Source organism: Dufourea novaeangliae, unplaced genomic scaffold, assembly GCF_001272555.1.
Source record: "Dufourea novaeangliae isolate 0120121106 unplaced genomic scaffold, ASM127255v1 scaffold8, whole genome shotgun sequence".
NCBI classification, from domain to species: domain Eukaryota; kingdom Metazoa; phylum Arthropoda; class Insecta; order Hymenoptera; family Halictidae; genus Dufourea; species Dufourea novaeangliae.
Genome location: NW_015373923.1, coordinates 5,003,532 through 5,023,532, shown reverse-complemented (window position 1 = coordinate 5,023,532; position 20,001 = coordinate 5,003,532). Strand labels below are relative to the sequence as shown.

The 20,001-nt window shown below is 42.3% G+C and overlaps 1 protein-coding gene across 2 annotated transcripts in view; it reads right to left on the bottom strand.

Moving 5' to 3' along the window:
• LOC107194973 (dual specificity protein phosphatase 10-like) overlaps positions 1–20,001 on the bottom strand; it is an 88,623-nt gene that overhangs the window by 4,814 nt on the left and 63,808 nt on the right. For both annotated transcript variants that reach the window (XM_015584695.1, XM_015584696.1), the window contains one exon: positions 5,976–6,368. In XM_015584695.1, coding sequence (XP_015440181.1) covers positions 5,976–6,368 — 393 coding nt within the window. The remainder of the gene's footprint in view (positions 1–5,975; positions 6,369–20,001) is intronic.

The following is a 20,001-nucleotide window of genomic DNA, read 5'->3' as shown; positions in this document are numbered from 1 at the left end:
CCACTCTTAACGTACTACTGTCTATCTGCCTCTCTTTCTCGGGAGACAGAGAGAGAAAGCTTGAGAGCCGCGTCGAGCGCACGTGCGGAGACGATGTGTGTGCATCTTTCCTTAAAAAAAAAAAAAAAGCTTCGACAAGCTTCGTATCCGTGAAAAACCACTTCGTATGTTTGCTTCGGAACGGGAAGCAGAAACTAACGGGGTAGTTAAGTTAGAGTAAGAACTGTGGTATTTCGATAGGAATTTAACATTTCTAACTAACAATTTTCACGGATCGACAGGAATTGACACTTTCAATGAAATATTAAACGAAATAAATTTGGTTAACGATTAGCAGAGACCTACCACTGTGTACGACTCTGACAGTACAGAGTAGCGAACAACAAGAAAACACTGCATACCTTTTTCCAGCTTTCGTTCACTGATTGTTCCTATAACTATTACTGTACCGCGGAAACGATCATTTGGCGAAGACAAAAGAAAGTGTAATCACGTAATAAGGATAAATCAGCGCCGGATGAAGGGGGGCTACGGAGGTTATAGCCCCAAGTCACTTTCTAGGAGGCCCCTTGCTAAGCCTTCTAATTAAATACTTTTTAATTTTATTTAATATAAATTTCAATTCCTCTAGATTTATGTATTTTATTTTTTCAGAAGGTTCGAGTTTCCCGGGGTCCAAAAATCTTAATCCAAGCCCAGGATAAATAGCAAGGGTTTAAGATAAAACTGCCCCAATTCGACTGCATAATGTGAATCAGGATTATGCTCTAACGATCGAAGCGTGTATACACCCGGAGCAAGAGTCCCCGAGGTGTCGATTAATCGGTAATAAATCGTCGTGTGGAGATAAGAAGCGCGACGAATGTTATCTGGGCCCCGTATCGAGGGGGGTCATGGGTAATCGAAGTAGTTTAGGCAAACCTTTGCCGCGGCGACACAGGGGTGTGTTGGTGTTGCGCATGTCGGGGGCCCCTAAACGCTACACCCATAACTACACGAGTGTGGGGGGGGGGGCGACGGCGCGTCTCGTGCGTCCGAGAATTACTCGTGTAGTGTAGGACTCTTGCGAGCTGGCATCTGCTATGAGTCACGGCTGACGAATGGCCAGACAGAGAGACCGGGGAAAGCTCGAGGAGAGGGGTCGAGGGGAGACAAACGGACAAACGGTGCGAGAAAATGATCGAGTGGAGCGTGGGGACCGGGAAATCATTCCCCCAATAGAGATGGGGATCGAACACCGCGATAATGTGAACAACCGCGACATTGTGTCGCGTGAAATGTTCAATTAAGATCAATGTAAAACTGATGAAATTCATCGATTATAAAACGGTTTACCTTGTTATCGAATCTAATCTTGCAATATTTCATTAATCCTCCGTGGGCAAACTGGGTCGGTTATGTACAAGCCTAATTTTTTTGTAACATTTTTATTAATAAAAATATTCAGAGGACAGTCCAGGAGAAATTAAATTTTGGTTGGTTCGTCGACGGACACACATTTCCCACGGAGAATTCAGGGAGTATAGTAATAGGGTATAAAGCTTCGACCGAAGTTCGATTTTCATAAGTGTCTAATCGAAAATGACCCGGTTATTTAATTTTACAATCAATAGGTACTCTTGCTTAGGATCGAAGAACAATGAATAAACCTTTTTTTATTCGAAGCTCTCGATAGTTTTGTCCATTGCCTCTTATATAGATCAAGACGTCAAAAATGAGGAACATAGAAGGTAAAGCAAGCGAAAATCGGAAAATTGAGTGAGAAAAACAAGTGAAACGGGAGTAAAGGGAGGAAAGAGACAAACGCAGGAGGGGAATGAGTGAGTCAGAATGAGGAAAAATAACGAAAGGGGGCAGCGGTTACAGAGATATATTTTCGGGCGGCAGAAGGCGCATGTGTACACAATGACAAAAAGCCCGCGACACCTGTCGCGATCCCGAAAACGATATACCGTGTGCGGGTTCTGGGAAATCGGACGTTACTTGTTGCCCTCGAGTTTAGCCGCTTGTTTTGCACCCTTTCCCCTCCCGGAACCCCGTGTGAGTTCTTTGGAAGGTTAAAATTAAAACGGAAGATTCACGTTCTCGGAACGCGCGAACATCGGTCCAATATGGCGGCTGGCTGTGCACCACTCGCGATTCGAAACGTTGGAATGAATCACTGTAGAAGTCCTATTAACCCTACGTTCATGAACATTTTTTTACTAACGCTAAAAACTTTTTTAAAACGACAGGGATAGAGCAATTTCAGAAGTCCTCTTCCTTAGGACGCTAATTTCGCAACATAACCCTCTACAGCCACGTGTGTGACTTCCATAATCAATTTTTTTATTTAGATTCATTTTATGAATAACTATGACCACACTGTTCTGTCTTAACCTCTTCAGAGAAATAATTATTAAGACCGGAATATATTTTTTATTTTTATACATATTAACAACAATAAGTTAAGATCCCTGTTTCCTTAGGGAATTCCCTAATGAATATTTAATTACAACTTTAGAATGATGCTTGAATAAAAAAAAAAAAACGAAACATACACGTATGTGCCAGTATCCCTCAAGAGGTTAAGTATTCAAGAAGAATCAGAAATCCTTTTATTTACGATTCTTCTCAGCATAACTCGTCTCCACTGACCAAAGAGTTCCAAGAGCCACAGAACTCAGAGAACAGTTACGATCCTCCCCTCCCTGATCACGCCTATCGTGTCTGTCTAAACACCATTCGCTCTCGTTTTTTTCCCTCGTCAGCGGGCCGACGCACACAGAGTTCGGTGTAACGGAAACAGGGTGTAACCAGCCGTTTCCGGTGGTGGACCATTCACCGTGAGCGCGCGAGGACTAGAAGACGAAAGGCTTCCATTCATGAAACTATGAGTCACGCAGACGCGCGCGCGCGCGCGCGAATGCACACCAGTAAATCCCCCCTTCACAGTGCCCCACTGGCTGTGTGTGCCTTCTCTTCGTTCCCCCAGTGTATGTCAGTCCCCCCTGTGTGTTTATTGCACCGCATTCTCTGACGCGTGTGCGTGTGCACGAACGCGAGACGAGGTCCCGTCGGGCGTGTGTGTGCGTGTATATGTGAGTGCACAGCGCAAACGGGGTGGGGGAAAGAGAGTCCTCTACCGAATGTGCAACTGGTGGAATGCTGTACCTGGCCAACCGTCCCGCCGCCGGCGTCCCGACACCCGTAGGGACTGTTGCGTGAAATGAAGGGCACCTTGGTGCGTTGACCGTTAAGACGTCTTTTGTGGGCAAACAAAGCGACGACTTTGACCCTTCAAGGCCCTGCGCGCGCGAGCTACAGATTTAGCGTGGTGACGCTCTCTTGTATGGGACGTTATTAACCCCTTTTGCAGTTTCATTTGACTACTGACGAGTCTACACATCGTTCGGGAGAGATTAATGGTGGAATGATTGCTAAAGTAGTTTTAGTTTATGGGAACTGGTGTCAGTTTGATAAGATGGGAACTCTTTGTGATTTGACGGTTGGGAAGGCGCGATTTTGTGACTGAAGGTACGTTTTTCACGTGACAGGGAAGAGTGAGTTTTACGGTCAAGACTTTAAATGTTGGTGACTTTTGTCGTCGTGAAAACTAGATGTCACGTTGTTGTGATGTTGGTTTATATCGTCGTACGGTGTCATGACAACGAAAATTAGGACTTTTACTGTCACGTGAAGACGTACCTTAAGAGGTATACTCTAATGGGAAAGGATTAATGTTTGGGCTTGGATATACTGAATGTATTAATGAGTTTCTTTTTTAATTAATTCACAGTTACGATTCAGCGCCATCTACACCGGCCTGCCATATTTTTCCAGCACCCAAAGCAGCGAACAGATCACACACATCCTTTTACGAGGGGGAATTGCTTTATTCTTGAGAAACAGGGCCCCAGGGCCAGGGAAGGAAAGTTTAACCGGCGCACAGGTCACAAAGGATCAAGTCCTTGGTTCCCATGAGGGGAAATAAAGGCAGTTTGAAATCCTCAAGACCGTTAGGAAGTTTCCTGTGGGTATACAGACTCTAGAACGATTTGGAGTACGATGACCGTTTCGAATTTCCGAGTGAGGATGTTCGATTCAGATTCGATTCTCCGGAAGATCGATTCCCTTGGGTAACACGTCACTGACCACTGTGTATAACGGACAAAAGTATGGGACCAGGTGTGATAATTAAAGAAAGAGGAAACTATTATTTTACAAAGAGTTAATGAAGGTAACGCGTTGAAACTCATAGGAAGTGATTTGTATGTGTACTAATTCCGTAACTTGTATTTTATCGTAACAGAATAATGTCTTACTGTTGTTCCATCAATCATGAACTCTGGTCCCATGCATTTGTAGTTGATTTATGGTTGGTAATAACGTGTGTCACCCAAGAGAATCGATTTTCCGAAGAATCGAATCGAAATCGAACATCCCTAATTCCGAGTCGAAGACACGTCTTTCCTAATCCTACATGAAATATGAATTACGTGCAGCGTAGGACGTCGAGTTCTGAACGGTATGTATACGTACGAAACGGGAATGACGATCATTGGCCGAGGACACACCCAGTCAGCCGAAAGAATTACTCATCGACAGAGTGAGAGAGGCCAGAGCGTCTCTCTTTGTGAACGCTCGTGTTGCCTGATCTCTTTCTCTCCCACAGTGAATTAAATACAGCCTCCTTCTCTATGAATGTCGTCGTAACCTCATGACATTTTGCACCGTCGATGCAATTGGGACTAATTTACCACGAGCCACTTCTCTCTCCCTCTCTATCACTGTGTGTATTTCTATCCTATTTTTGTTGAATCACGCGCAACAGGTCTGAAAAGCGTCAATGGATCGACCAACGCTCGCTCGTTCAATGTCAGCCCTGCGCGCATTTATAAACGCGTCTCGCGTTTCCTCGCTCCGCTAACTATTCAAATGCTTCCCTCGTCGGTCCAATTCATCAATTAACCGGAGTTGACTAATGCCCAGCGTGTGTTTCACTGTTTGCGAGTGGACGTTAGCGTACCCGAACTCATAGCCGACTTTTTATCAAAGAAATAGCATCGACGAAAGGTAAATAGCCATGAATCGATATCCCTTGGAACTTATTAACCTTCCCCGTAGAGGCAATGTAGGTGTCGCTAACGACCCAAGCGAAATCCCACTTTTTCTCGAATTGTCCCTTCGAATTTTTATTTTCCGTGATAACAGTTTCAAACATTTGACTTAACGAATGATCGTATAATATGAAAGGGACTTCGATAAAGGTCTCAGAATTTGTTCGGATGTTTCGAAAGCTAAATTCCAGTGACAAGAATTAGGCTTGGACGTGAACGACCCAGAGTTTGCTTATTGGAGGATTAGCCACTGATGGACCGCGGATTTTAAAGCTGCGTCTACACTATGTAGCAAAACAGTGTTATATAATAAATTGTTGTATAACCTTGCTGTACATCTTTTTATAACTTGTTACAAGATTATACATTTTGGACAAGTCTGTAACGAGTTTCTATAACATTTCGCGTCTCGTTATTACTAATGGTGTCACACATAATGGATAACATATAACGTGCTATATAACACACAAGATGTTACGTAACATTCCTGTTATTCTAATAAGTATATTTTAACTTTTCTATATAACCTGTTACGCTACATAGTGTAGACGCAGCTTAAGTTTCGTAGCTTTCTTTCACCAGTTTCAAACACCCAACGTGCTTCTTGTGTTCAACATTACTATCTGACAGAATACAGTAAATTCTCAATAAGTGTTCCCCTACAGAGACGTCCCAAAGTATAACAGTAACTTTTTAATGAGATTTAACACAGTAATATAGCTAATAATTCTAAAACCAATGATAGTTGTTTGAGCCGCATATGGATATTAGTTCATGAAACATTTAATGTTCGAGGAACACTCATCGAAGATTCACTGTATCTGAAACCTGTGTGTACTACCCTACGCAAACATCAAAGGGCCACGCAACACTCACCGATGAAGTCAAAGGCCTCCTCGAAGTACTGTTTAAGGTTCTGATGCCCGGAGTCCGAGGCAGGGATCTGTCTGTAGGTGATGCCCCTCTCCTCGTGATAACCAGGCAGCTGTGACGTGACATTTAGGACCCTGGTGGCGCCTAGCGCCCTAAGAAGCTGAAGATCGGCCGCATCTCTGCCGTTCCCGAGGTACAAGAACGGTAGTACACGGGACGCTGGATGGCTATCGATGTCCGCCGGTTGGGGTGTCGGTGGCCCGGATAGGCTCAACACCGGGCAACCAGGACCGGGACTGGGGCAACCGCCAACGGTCGACGGACCGGCTCCGCCGGCTGGTAGAAGCGTGTCCTCGCAGAGGTCCTTGTGCCGCCTATGGAACTCTTTGTGTCCACCTGGAAAACAAACGGAGAAACCAGGTGTCCGTTAGATTCTATGTAGGATCTGACAGGTTTTGTTTCTCGAAATTGTTTGAAAAATATAGACCCTCGAAGTTGGCAATTTTCACCAATTTCTTTTTACGAAAACTGTCTTCATAGAAGAATTTTCGCCTCCACAACTATTAAGGCGAATTTACACTTTTAATGTGCATCACAGAATTGATCAAAAGTAGAGACTGGCTATAGTTTGTACACTGGTCAATTTGGATATAATGCAGATGAAAACATCCAGATTGTAAAGTTTAAATTCGCCTTTACTGATTCATTTGTTTTTTGTTTTTTTTTTTTTTTAACGTAGTGGAGCTTGATCGCGATTATCAGTTAGGGCCTTTAGCGAAGTCAGGTCATCCAACACTCTCTCGACCGTGGGAACTTGGCCGTGTTAGGTATCGAATTGCATATAAAAAAAGAGAGGAAAAAAGAACGCAGGATACCCTGGACCGAAGGGCGCGCAGGTGCTGTATTTGCCCGCCACCCAAATTTCACTCGGAGATTTATAACGAACTCGTTCGCATGTGGTGTACAAGTTTCATGTTGCGTTAACGACGGGAGGGGGATATCATCCTTTGCTTGTGTGTTTAACCAACGGGGACGGTCGAGTGACTTGTGAACGGGAAATGGAATGATGTTTGAGTAGTTCTTCCAAAATTGGAGGGACAGCGTGTACAGTGGATGAATCGACTTATATATTCGAGCCACTGGTATAAATTTACGATCTCAACAGTTGTTTCTTATAATCAATAGATTGTTGAAGTTTATGCAAATTCATAATTTCAGATACCAATATCTAAAAATGAAAATGGAGCAGAATTTTAAATTCTCTTCTAGAAGCTTTACTGCGTTAATAGTAACGCACAATAGTGTTAATGTGCATTAAAACCGTTATTTTATTGCATTTCCCCAAGTTAAAAGGTTCTGTAAACAGATTCGCAGTCTAATAATCACATAAGCTAAATGTAATGTATTTCTCCCGTATTTTTAACGGACAATCGCTATTCGAAATTACCCAATATAAAAACCTTGACGTTGTGATTTTATTTCTACGCAAACATAAAAAGAAACAAAAACTATATTTTTCGTATACTCGGGGCTCTAGTGATTCGATCACCTACTCTGATTTCCGTGGAAGTGATATAATTACAAAGGAATATCGAACAATTATTTAACCCTTTAAGACCACAATTACGTTATCGTTATTTCGTTACCCCAATTTTCTATATTTCGTATCTTTTTTTTTATTTAAACGGCTAAATATGGTATCTCCGAGTACCGGCACCATTGTACAGCATATCAGAGGACTACAAACATGTATAAATACTCATACAATTCCTGGCCAATATTCTAAGGATATTGTTTCATAACAGCATTTCGTTATAAGAGGTACTACAAACTACCTTGACTAAATAAAGGGTCAATTTGCCCCCGATACCGTGTTTCACAGCGTTGCGTTCGACAAATGCAATTAAATCGTCCAATGGCCAGATCCTAAAAGCGTCCTCGTCACCGATCCGACCGACACAATACATAATGGGGCGGACCCGTAACGGTCTCTCTCTCTTCCGCATATAATCCCATTGTTTGCTCACGGCCTGGACTCGCCAGAAATATTCATAACAGTGTCCCAGGCATTATTTTCTGTTTACGATCCGCAAATAACCACGGCAGAAACAGAAATTCTACAGTTCCTCCTTCCGCGAGCATCCCTTCTGGGGAGAACACAATGCAGACAATTCAAAGCGATCGCAGAGACTGAGGGGGGAATTGTGTGTATACACAGCGATTTCTCGAGAAAACGACGAGAGCTAATAAACCTTTCGCGGAGCAGCAGGTCCGCCATACTTCCGCGTACTACATCTAAACCTGTACTGTGTTCGACGCCCCAGGCGACTGGAGATATCCGAGGAACGGGTCCCAACGGATTTTTCAGCGAATTCAGCACATTCTTCAGGCTCCGAAGAGAACCCAAGAATCTAGAATTTTAGCACTCTTGAGTGGAGAATGTTCCGTGGCGGTTTTCGAAACCCTATAAGGACCCACCTTGCACAAGGAGTTTAAAGTCTTTCGGGTCTTAACACTGGAAACTACCGTAGAAGAACGTGTTTCTATTTCTATAACGTTGATAAAAGGAACTGGAGTATGAATTATGGTATATAAGTTCAGAATTGGTAAAGGAATAGTAAATAAGTACCAAATTGGTAGAAGAATAATAAATAAGTAAATTAGTAAAGGAATAATAAATAAATACCAAATTGGTAAAGAAATAGTAAATAAGTACCAAATTGGTAAAGGAATTATTGAATATATACAAATAGATGAATTAACCCTCCGTAGGCAATGTGGGTCGTTGACGACTCAAACGACTTCTTATTTTGTCTAGACAATCTTCCGAATTTTTATTCTTACTGACAAAAGTTTTACACGTTTGGCTTAGGGGAGGATTGTATAATATAGTAGAGACAATGGTAAATATCCCAGAATTTTTTCAGATCTTTGTAAAACCTGTAAAGGCTTCGACATAAACGACCCACTTTGTGTTTACGAAGTGTGAAAGAATATGTATGTATGCCTACCGAAGGTTAACGAACTTCTTCACGTATATACTGCAGTAAAAGTTAGAAAATGCACAGTGACGACATTTTAATCAGTACTTATAACCAGTCACTTCAACTGCAGTTCCACTGTTAAAACTCCTAGAGTGGTAGACATAAACGGAAGGTCTTTGATGAAAATTACACGAACCAATGAAATATCCTATGGCGCATCCGTGAGACAGCCGGGTACTTCCGAGATATACCTCAAAAGGACGTAAATTCCCCTGGTAAAGGGATCGAAAGCTTTTAGAATAAGCCCCTAGCTTCCTTAATCCCCCCCCCCACAGTTGAGTCAACGAAGGTATTTAAGGAGCCCAAAGGCGATCATCGATGGGTAAATATTTCTGGATGTCTTGTCCTTGTTCGTCAATAAAGGAAAATGGCAGGAAAGAGGAAGTGGGGTTGCCCGCGAATAAACGGCCCGGGTAAAAATAAAGGAACACTGAGTAACGATGGGGGAAAGGGGGGACGGAAGAAATGTGGGCTAAAAGTGTCTTCCTCTCCTGACCTGCAGCTCGTGGGGCCTGGCCTGGCTCAACGATGAGTCACTCTTCTCGCTCCCCCCTCCCTGCCGACCCGTCCCTCAGGGCCACCAACCCTCGCGGCTGCTAGTGGCTTGTCGCGGCCGATGATTATTCCGCAGTCGCCGCAACGAAACTTCCTTTCGGCAAAAGGGTGGGGGAGGAGACACACCGCTCGGGGACCTCCTTCTTCCGGATTCGATTCAATCCGCCCCACGTTTGCTTTTATTTAATCTATTACGGGACAGGCCGACATGTGTGGTAGCCATGTCCTCTGGTTAATTGTGATCGAATTATAGTTGCCTCAGATGGAAATTAAACTAATCAAAACTCTATGTTATAGAAATTTATCGATTTTCTAAGGTTGAATCATGCCAACTGGCGATACTTCCTCGAGTGATATGCTTCACTCGCATTTTTATGTAATTACGACTGACCGACTATGGTCGTTACATGGAAACGAGGTTTCCGTCTAAGCAGATGCGATTCCCTGACCCACTATGTACCGTGATTTTGCCGGAAATCGTGCATTTCGAGCTAAACGCGTACAATGAACGGACACAGCGGCTTGGATATGGAAATACGGTGTAATTTCGCGTCTATGAAAATTGCCCTTTATCCTAATGCTTCAAGTAACTGTATACAGGGTGATGAAAAACAAGGGTTCGTAACTTCTAGGGTAGATAGTACTCGCTAAATGACGAAAAAAAGTCCTGATTAACGTGGATCGGAAAATTGCATACGGTACCGATAGCTCGATCGATAGCGAAAGATTATATATCATTCTTAAAATATTAATTTTTCCACCCATGTCTATTAGGATTTTTTTCATTATTTGGCGAGTAATATTTACCTTAGAAGTTACAAACCCTCTTTTTGTATCACCCTGTATAGGTACTGCGATGGTAATCTTGTGACTAAGTATTAATTTCCTCATGATGGCGGCCATCGTTTGGGGATTACATACTAGTGTAACGGTTTTCGGAGATCTCGTTAGGCAGGTTTTCAAGCATATTAGAGTATGGTTTACATTTTAATCTAGATTATCCCCTAACAAAGTGGCACAAGTGCGCCGCCTATCGGCATCCCGTGGCGAAGACTGGTTTTGAGGGAAATCGCAGCTTTGCTGCTGTGGGCGTTCTAATGTAGCACGATCACGCCATAACGAAGTATATACGAGTCGCCTATGGTGTATGCATGTGACGTCACAAGTTCGCATTTAAACATCGCGATATTCCTAGCGACCAGCGAACGGTAATTAGGCTTAATAGGTCGGAATTCGTATTAAGAAAATTAGTACGCGTGTTCGTTGTCAGGGCATTGGCCTGATTTCCAACGGACGATCCGCCGAATATGATCCGTGTCCCGTTGTCTCAGACACATTTCGATGATTTGCAAATTTAAACGAAAAACTTGGTAATTTATAATAAAAACACCGACATTGGAAATTAACATTGTAACGGGGTTAAACCATTCCGATGGTACCTGAGAAACGAGAGCAATGAACCCTCGAGCAACTTGATTGTTATAATGACCCAAATGAGACGACCTACATACCCACTTGAAACCATTCATGTACACACAGAGCCACGCGACGTGTACATTTCATCAGCAGCATAAATTTTTACACGGCAGATCGTACTTCGGGTTCTTAATAAATAAGCACAAGTAAAAATAATCTGGGGACTTATCAATTTGCGATACGAGTACCGTTACCTACTTGTTGACAAGTGATGTAAACTATAAAATAATCCTTAACAGGTAGAAATAATAAAGAGTCTATACTTGTTATATAAATTCCACACGTTATTACGAATAAAAAGTACCTGTTTCCATGACTGTTTCATTAAACGATAAGTTAACGAGCGTTTTCATGGAAATACCCCCCAAGCATATAAAGCAAGACGACGAAATCTCACGAATGTCCAATCTTTCTGTAACAACTCCATGGGGGTCAGACGTCTTATCATTGGACACGAGACAAAACGACAGAATGTTCTTTGTAGTCATATGGTGGATAACTTGTTATCTTGGTTATGTGATTTAATGCAGAAAACGAGCGCGATCCGATTAGCCAAAGCACGAAGAGAAGCATTTTATAAACGCAGCCACCGGGGGGGAATAAGGAATCCCATGAATTCCACCATTCCCGGCCGATTAAAACGAGAAACGAGTCATCGGGCACGCGTTTACGCCTAAAATCCGAGGAGATACCGAAGCCTGAGTCATCGTGCTCGCCGGAGATTGTATTTACCAGCATGCGTCGGGTCAGACTTCGTATTCTTCCATCGTAGGCAGAGACCCCAGACGTCTCAGAAATACCATTGCCCATAGCTGTCCTCCGTGCGACTTTGGGAGATTAGACGACCAAATGGAAACAGGTTATCGAACACTTCTAAATGGAATCGTAATGCTACCAGGAACTAGTTGGGTAAAAATTGCATATAACCCTTATTTACGTGGGATCTGAACATTGCGATTAATACGAGAATAGTTTATAAATTCGATGACCCGATAATTCCACGGTTCCCAGAATGTTACACCTAGGAATATCTACAAATTGATCAAGTAACCATCCACAAATTGTCTCGAGGTATCGTGACTAGGCCATGAAGTGTGATTAACCGCGATGTCACTGGCGTCTGGCCAACGAGGAACGTAAATAAGGATTCAAAGATAAACAAAATGTCCTGAAACACGTCTCTGACCAAATGGACGATAATTCAGTTTTATTTAACGTGAAAACTGACGTCATTCCCTGGATCCGGTGACGACAACAACCGGGACGTATCACTTTTTGACAAACTTCAAAGATCCACAAAAGAACCTATTGAGATAAAGGTACTCTTTTTTGCGCTCGAATTCGAATCACTCAATGGAAAGGGAAATACGATCGTGGATCGAATAAAATGTTAAAAAATGAAAAAGAACAAAAACGTAAAAAAAAACTATCTTGTTCCATCTAACAGGACAGTATAGTCTCGAAGGGTCATTGGGCAAATGTTCGATGATAAGTTTTATAACAAAAGGAGTCCACAAATTTCATGATTTCGTGTCATTGTATCGGCAAGAAATCCCAGGGTATCACGTTAACCGAACAAGAAGGGCATAAACCAGAGATCCTCTTACCCCATGGCTCAAGATTCTCCAGAGGGAGCAGCCTCAGCACAAGACACGGTGCTTCCTTCTTCATCCTCATGTTCGTGCTCGAGATTCGTTCCACGATTTTTCGACGGGTCTCACCGCACCATTTGACACTCACCAAGTAACAGAAACGGGGAACAAAAACGGAATATATCCTCGGGGTCCGTGCGTCTATCACTGTCGCGGGATCGCAAAACGATCGCGGCTCGAAGTTACGCAAACGTGTGTGCGAGTACACGCGAGAGAAACTGTCTCTATGTCGTGTGTCTGACTTTATTCGACTGGTGAAATATACTGATTGACGCTCGGTTTCCTCGAAACAATGAAGTCTCCGTTAAACAGAAGACGCGTGGTGTTTATGCGTTCACAACAAAACGAGAACTGTACGACTGACGGGTAGTAGTACGTGGAACAAACGCGACGCTTGCCCTTTTGCTTGTTGGCGGGAGACTGCTGGCTAAACGGCACGAGAGAGTTTACATGAGGCTCGACTAGATGAGTCATCCGACTCGACGCCGATTGGCCGGCCCCGCTGTGACGTATGCGAATCGCGGAGACGAAGGCACACGAACGTAGTCGAGTGTGTACGGGCCGCTACCAGTCTGCTGTAGTGTACACGCTTCCCCTCTGTCTCTCTCGCGCCCACAGGGCTATGGTTATTCGCTGTCTCGCTCCCTCTCTCTCCCTCTGTCTCCCGTTCTTCCTAGTTTTCGCGGGGCTTCGTGCATTTCGTTCGTAGCGGCACGCAACGGCGTCCTATGACGACCTTGTCGCGCGCGCCGCGGCGACTCGCGCTCGTAAATATACATAACGTAACAGCACTCGACTCTTAATTGCCGAACACAGTCGATAGATATCGACCTTTTCAGAATGGAAAGTTCGAGAAGACTCGAGAGATGAATCTGTTGACCCTGCTGTTGATGCACCGAAGCCCTATCCGTGTGTCCCACTGTGCGCCATGTGTTCTCCACAGTCTTCATGGAACGAATGTCTTTTTTTTTCTGAAGTATTACGAATGGTCATTTAGATTCTGAACGGAATTGCAGGCTCCAATACGTAACGGATATATAAGAGTAGAATATTCCAAGCACTGAGGTGTAAAAGAATTGTAACGTACAGAAAAGATAGAATGTGTAATTTGAATTGAATCGAATGTAGCGTAGAGAGTTATTTCGATATACAATGGCGGCTCGTTAGGGTCAGGCGCAATGATTCACCGATTGGCCTTTATCATCGATTCTTTCCCCAGCCAGTTGGGGATTCTTTTTGAATTGACTCCGTTTGCATACGAAATTACGTTACCCCATATATATTAGTTACCGTGGTATTTAGTAACTGGACAGACGTTTATTTCACACGTCGATCCAATAATAATACAATTAACACTTGGAGAATTCATAGATTCTGGAAGTTCTTAAGAAGTGCACATAAGGAACAAGTCATCCCAAGTGATTTCAAACTTGGAATACCACCTTCCCATTTTTTGAAGTTTAATGTTTGTACTTTCAACTAGAATAGTTTATATTAAAGATTACATAAATTAAAGTGATAAAAGAAGAGGTTTAAAATGAGTAGGTTTTCAAAAATCGAGATTGACACTGGGATCTTTTGTCTCCTCCGACTCACTCGGTGTTAATCATCGATGAGGTTAGAAAGTAAATCGAGGGCACTAATACAATATTCATTCTGGCCCTGCTCGAGGCGAGAAGGAACACTGTGCATCTGCAGAATACAATTTCGAAAAAAAAATGTCAGAGTGGAACGAAAGATCAAAGGTGGAGTTTCGGCTCGGGGCAAAAATAAATCCGAGGCATTATGCGTCTCGCTCCCCGTACGCAATGATTCACGGGTCTGCATTTGTAGTGCAAGAGAACTCACTCACCGACGACGACGGGGGGGACCTGCCGGTTACGCAATTTACCCACAAACTTGCGTCTAATTTTACGACTTATCGTGGCTCTTTTAGGCGCGCTCTCGCGAAACTATTGGCCGCGATCGAAACTTTTCCACGGGGACAAGATAGCTGATAGACAATGCTGATGGTCCCTGCTACACACTTAATTCTGTTTTTACACAATTTCGATTTAACGCGGTCTAAACGAAAATTGAATTATTTTTTTTTTTTGCACGATTTGTTTCGATCTGACAGTCCTGAACGTTTTAAAAATCATCACTTAATTTGAATTCTAAAGCAAAATATTTCTACTTATTTCTCTAAGAAATTATTCTCCAGATTAAACATAATTCTAAATCCGAAGACAGTCCCTCGATTTTAGTCATATGCACGGCACCTTTTTTCCGTTTGATTAAACACCGTGCACGTCACGGATTCTATCGAGGCTCGTAATTCACCAACGGGTTCCAGGTGATTTGAATTTTACGCCAGAGCTCGTGTATCCTCGTGTTTTATATCTCGTGAGAGTTTTCCTTCTTCCGCGAGGCATTGTTGCGGTCACGATAATCTTCGAAGGAATTCCCGATGCAGGCTAATCGAGCACGTGGCTGATTTTGGGGGAAAATCCGGGACCACTGCCGATGAACCATGAGATCTCTGAACTCTGACCATTAATGAGAGAGGGAGAGGGACATTAGTCATCGAACAAGGACGCTCCTTTTACTGAATTTCCTGGTACCGAAGGAAATGTTTGGCGGCTTATTCATGCTGAAAACACTCGAAAACGACCTACTGGAGCGTGATTTGTAGAACGTGAAACATTCGTTTCGAAGAGGAGAGGCGTGGAATTTAACCAGTGATTGAATTAGTTGACTCCAGAAATGTAACCCTTTCGAGACTGACAGGATAATGCATATATAATACGTTCTAATGTCTGCTGGGATATCTGCTACCAAGTTCAATTATTTATAAAATAAAATTTATAAAGAGAACGATGTATTAGACGTTCAGCAGCCAAGGTAGAAAACCGAACTAGAATTGTATGGTCAAGCTGTGTCAACTTCTGATAACTTTTTTCCCGTTATTTCTATATTTGTTTGTAACATATTTATAGTCGTTGGATTTGTCTCGATTCGTCATAATAAAGAATACCTAAAAAAAATGCTGTAGTTTCATTTAAAAAACAAAAGGTTTCGTGTCTTTGTGCACACCTAAGATATACATAGTTCAACTTTTTAAAAAAGTCCTTCCTCAAAAGGGTTAACACCAGAAGCAATTAATCGAGATTACATTTGTCTATGGACGAGACCCTAGGTCAGCTTCTATCTCGAAGACTTTACCAGACACCAATCACGACCGAAATCAGATAAATGCATCCCTGTGCACCCTCCCCCATCCTTCCATCAGTAGTGTATATCGATTGATCGCAGCGTGTGATTCAATTCGACACGCGTGATGGAAATCCCTTGAAGGCTAATGACTAACGTTTAGAGAGAAACGCTTATTACGATCTCGATGCGTCGTCATTCGTCAAGGCCCCAAGCAATGCAAGTATTGTCATCGACCAGTGATTTTCACGCGGTGGAAAAAAAAGAAGAATCATCGTTGGTCCACCAAGATTGCTCCTATTCCCGGTCGTGATCTCATTGGCCAGCAATGGGATATTTAAAAGAATTTCTGGAGAAAACGATCTCTTCCCTCCGAGGTGTTTGCGTTAAGACGTCACTCGTGCTCGTGAACTCGCGGCGGAGATTAGTCACTCTAGAACGGCGCGAGGTTCAAAGTTGAGATTAGTCACTTTTTGAAACGACGAGATCATCCGGTGAAATAAGTGTCGCTCTGATAAATCGGGACTTTGACGTGATGTGTGTGATTCGTCCGGCTTTAGAAATGACGAAACGCTATTAACCGTCCAGATACAACCTTCGGGGACCAAGATGGCGAAACAAAATGGCGGCGACAGAGTCACTCGTCGAATCTTACTGCGTAAACGATATGATCACTGGACTGCGAATCTTTAAGAGTGTCAATCTTTAAAAATTTACTTATTAGGTGTACAAACTAATTCGTGGCCTTCTTTTCGTAGGTTTGTTGTTTATTTATAAAAAAAAATCAGAATACGTCTAGATACAACTACGGGGATTTAGAAATCTAGAAACAAACAGACATTTCTGTACTGTGTCTGAAGGTTGTATAGAACCCTAGCATAAAACGAAAACCGTACTAAAATCTGTTCAAACTTCTTAATATATTGAATTTCAGACAATTTTGTATGCCGTTAGTGGATGAAATCCCCAGTCTAATGATCACTTCACAGAAACAATCGGATCGTTAACGATGATCCGTGGATGTATTTGCATGCTTCCTTGCGATGAGTAACAATTAAGCAGCCATCGAAATACCGATTACTTCATGACTAGACTGCAGATTTTATGCATTTATAGCATAAGTGAATCTGTAGAATTGAATAAAACAGCGATTTTAGTAATTTTAGTAAATGCATTGATTTATTTCCAACGTATTAGAACCATTGGTGAAGAAAGTCAGTCTCTGTTTATGTCTGGTTTTCCAAAATTCATCCACAAAAGTTTGGATTTGCATAAACATCCGCAGTCTATTCATGACTATTACCATCGCGTGAGTCTATTCTGCGTATAAGCAGTGCCCATCCGTTCAGAGAATCCTGACAACGAGAATAAAACGAGAATAAAAACCGCGCATTGTGGATTCGTTCAGTCTGGAACATTTTTTTTTCATAAAATAGAACAATACTTATTTCAAGACTATTTAAAACATTTTTTAAAATAAAATTTTTTATAAACGACGTGTTTGTTCATGATAAATAACAGCACCAATAGTTACAAAAACACTGTTTTTCTAATATTTGGATGTCATTATAGTACCTTATAAGTTTTGGTGGGTACCGTCCAAATATACCTTAAAAAAATATGCAATTTTTGAGGTATCTATTAAAATGAATATATTTTTTTGAAAACGAAAATATTTTCACGTTTTTCTAGTGGAGTGGATAAATGCAATTAGCGATTTAATGTTGGATTAATCGTGGTATTTTATTGCGTGAATGTTTGCCCGACCATCAACAAATCGAGAGCGAATAATCGAGACGCGAATCATCAACGATCACAAGGCGCGCGCGCGCGCGGAAATCGACGCGAATCAAATTGTAAACAGAGATACGGCGGGGTCTGCTGTAAGAGGCTTGTTACGCGATCCTCCCTATGATTCACCGGCGCTTCGCGTACGGGAGAATAAAGTTCATATCGATAATGTCGCGATCGTGGACGAGGGGATGATGCATTCGTTTATAAACACTGGAGAATTCTTCGCGGGATTTTGACCTCCAAGGTAATTGAAAAAAATAACAAAGTCTTTACTAAATTAAACATAATGAAGAATAGGAAGCTAAAGGAATTGTTAAAAAATAAAGTCTACTAAATCCGAAATTATAAAAAATGGGAAGCTAAAGGAATTACAAAAAATAACAAAGTCTATTGAATCCAAAATTGCAAATATTGGAAGGTAAATGAATTGAAAAAGCATATGAAGTCTACTAAATAAATCCAAAAGTGAAGGAACGAAATCCTTCAAGGATTCCTAAAGAATTATGTACACTTTCAGACCTAAAATCCTACTAGAAGCCTCTGAGAAATATTCAATGTCGTTCGATCTTGAAAAGAACTGCATCACCCGTGGAAACACGGAAGCAGAAGAAGAGCCTAACCCCAATTCGATTCCATTTCGTACTTCGAGAATCCAAGATGGCAGCGACCAGCGGGATTCCCGTGTATCTAGGGGATGTTCGATTCCGATTCTTCGGAAGATCGATTCCCTTGGGTAACACGTCACTGACCACTGTGTATAACACATACACTAACAGCCAAAAGTATGGGACCAGCTCTGATAATTAAAGAAAAAAGAAAATCTTAATCTACAAAGAATTAATGAAGGTGATGCGTTAAAACTCATGGGAAGTAATTTGTACACGTACTGATTTCGTAACTTTTATTTTAACTTAACAGAATTAATGAGTTCCTGTTCCATCAATCATAAACTCTGGTCCCACAATTTTGGCCGTTACTATATGTGTTACCCAAGTGAATCGATCTTCCAAAGCTTCGAATCGTAATCGAACATCTCTACTCGTACTCTGGGAATCCAAGATGGCGGCGGGATTCCCGTGCATCGAAAGGCTTCTCGGGAAATATTTCTCGTCTCGACATTATGAGTGTCACAGAGGCGTTCAGATGAACGCCTGTTTTTGTGCGATGGAGAGAACAAACGCCACAGTTTCGTCCCGCGGCGTAGAATCGCCGCCTTCGGTGACATCCGAGACGTAAAAGTTGATATCGATGCTCGCGCGACCGCGCGTGGTGCGGTCGGGCATTATGAGTCACTCTCTCCACTTCGAAGCGCACAAACCTCTCGACCCTGAATTACACACCAGAGAACGCGAACCACGACGACGATTGCTTTTGTTTACCAACGTTTTTAGTGTCTCCCCCCGCGCAAAACCACGATCAGAGAAGACGCGTGATTCAGAGACACGGGAGACAATTTATGTGGATCCACCACCCGCGCGCGTGTAAATGTCTCTCGCGGATTTGTCTCTGCCAGGTCGAACCTCACATATCACTCGGTCGTTACAGAATTCTGGCATGCTTTGACAGGACCGATTTACTGGGACAAAACAGTTCGTATAATAGGAGTTCATTGATTTTCCCCTAAATATATGTCACAGTAGTGTGTAACGTGAAGTGTAGTAAATGTATGCATTTACGTACGAAATGTAATGCATATACTTCGTACAACACGTTGATGGAAGCATATAATGTTGAAAATATAATTTTTGTAAGATAATTAAATATAAGAATATAAGTTAGGTCGGGTTGTATTTTTATTTAATACACGTGGAAAGAAACAATTGTAATGTAAAATCAATACTTCGGTTACATAAACGAACAGAAAACTGGTTGTTTTCGACATGTCCGTTCGATGGTGTTTCGTGGAAAGAATCATCGATAAAAGGAACTATTATAATCGATGGAAGCGGAATCACGGGTTCCAAGAAAATACGGATGAAAGAATCGGGGAAAACCTTTATTCCCAGCGTAAGGATTATATTTAGAGATTCGTGTTTCATAGAGAAAATATATTATTGTCTACAAATTGTGTATGATTTCTAGTTGCGACGGGAACAGAGGAAGCATGACAAAACAGCATGCAAATCTCTTGTGTGTCGCTGTTTTCACAGGCAGTTAACGTTTCAGTTTACACGCGACTACTATGTAAATCCGGCCAGTTAGGAAGGTTTACGGCCCCGTCGACAATAACTCCGGTCTAGCTGGCTGGCTGGCTGCCCCCTTCAAACCTTGGTGTTCTCAATCGTACTTTATGCACCCCCCTTCCCTCCCAATTTG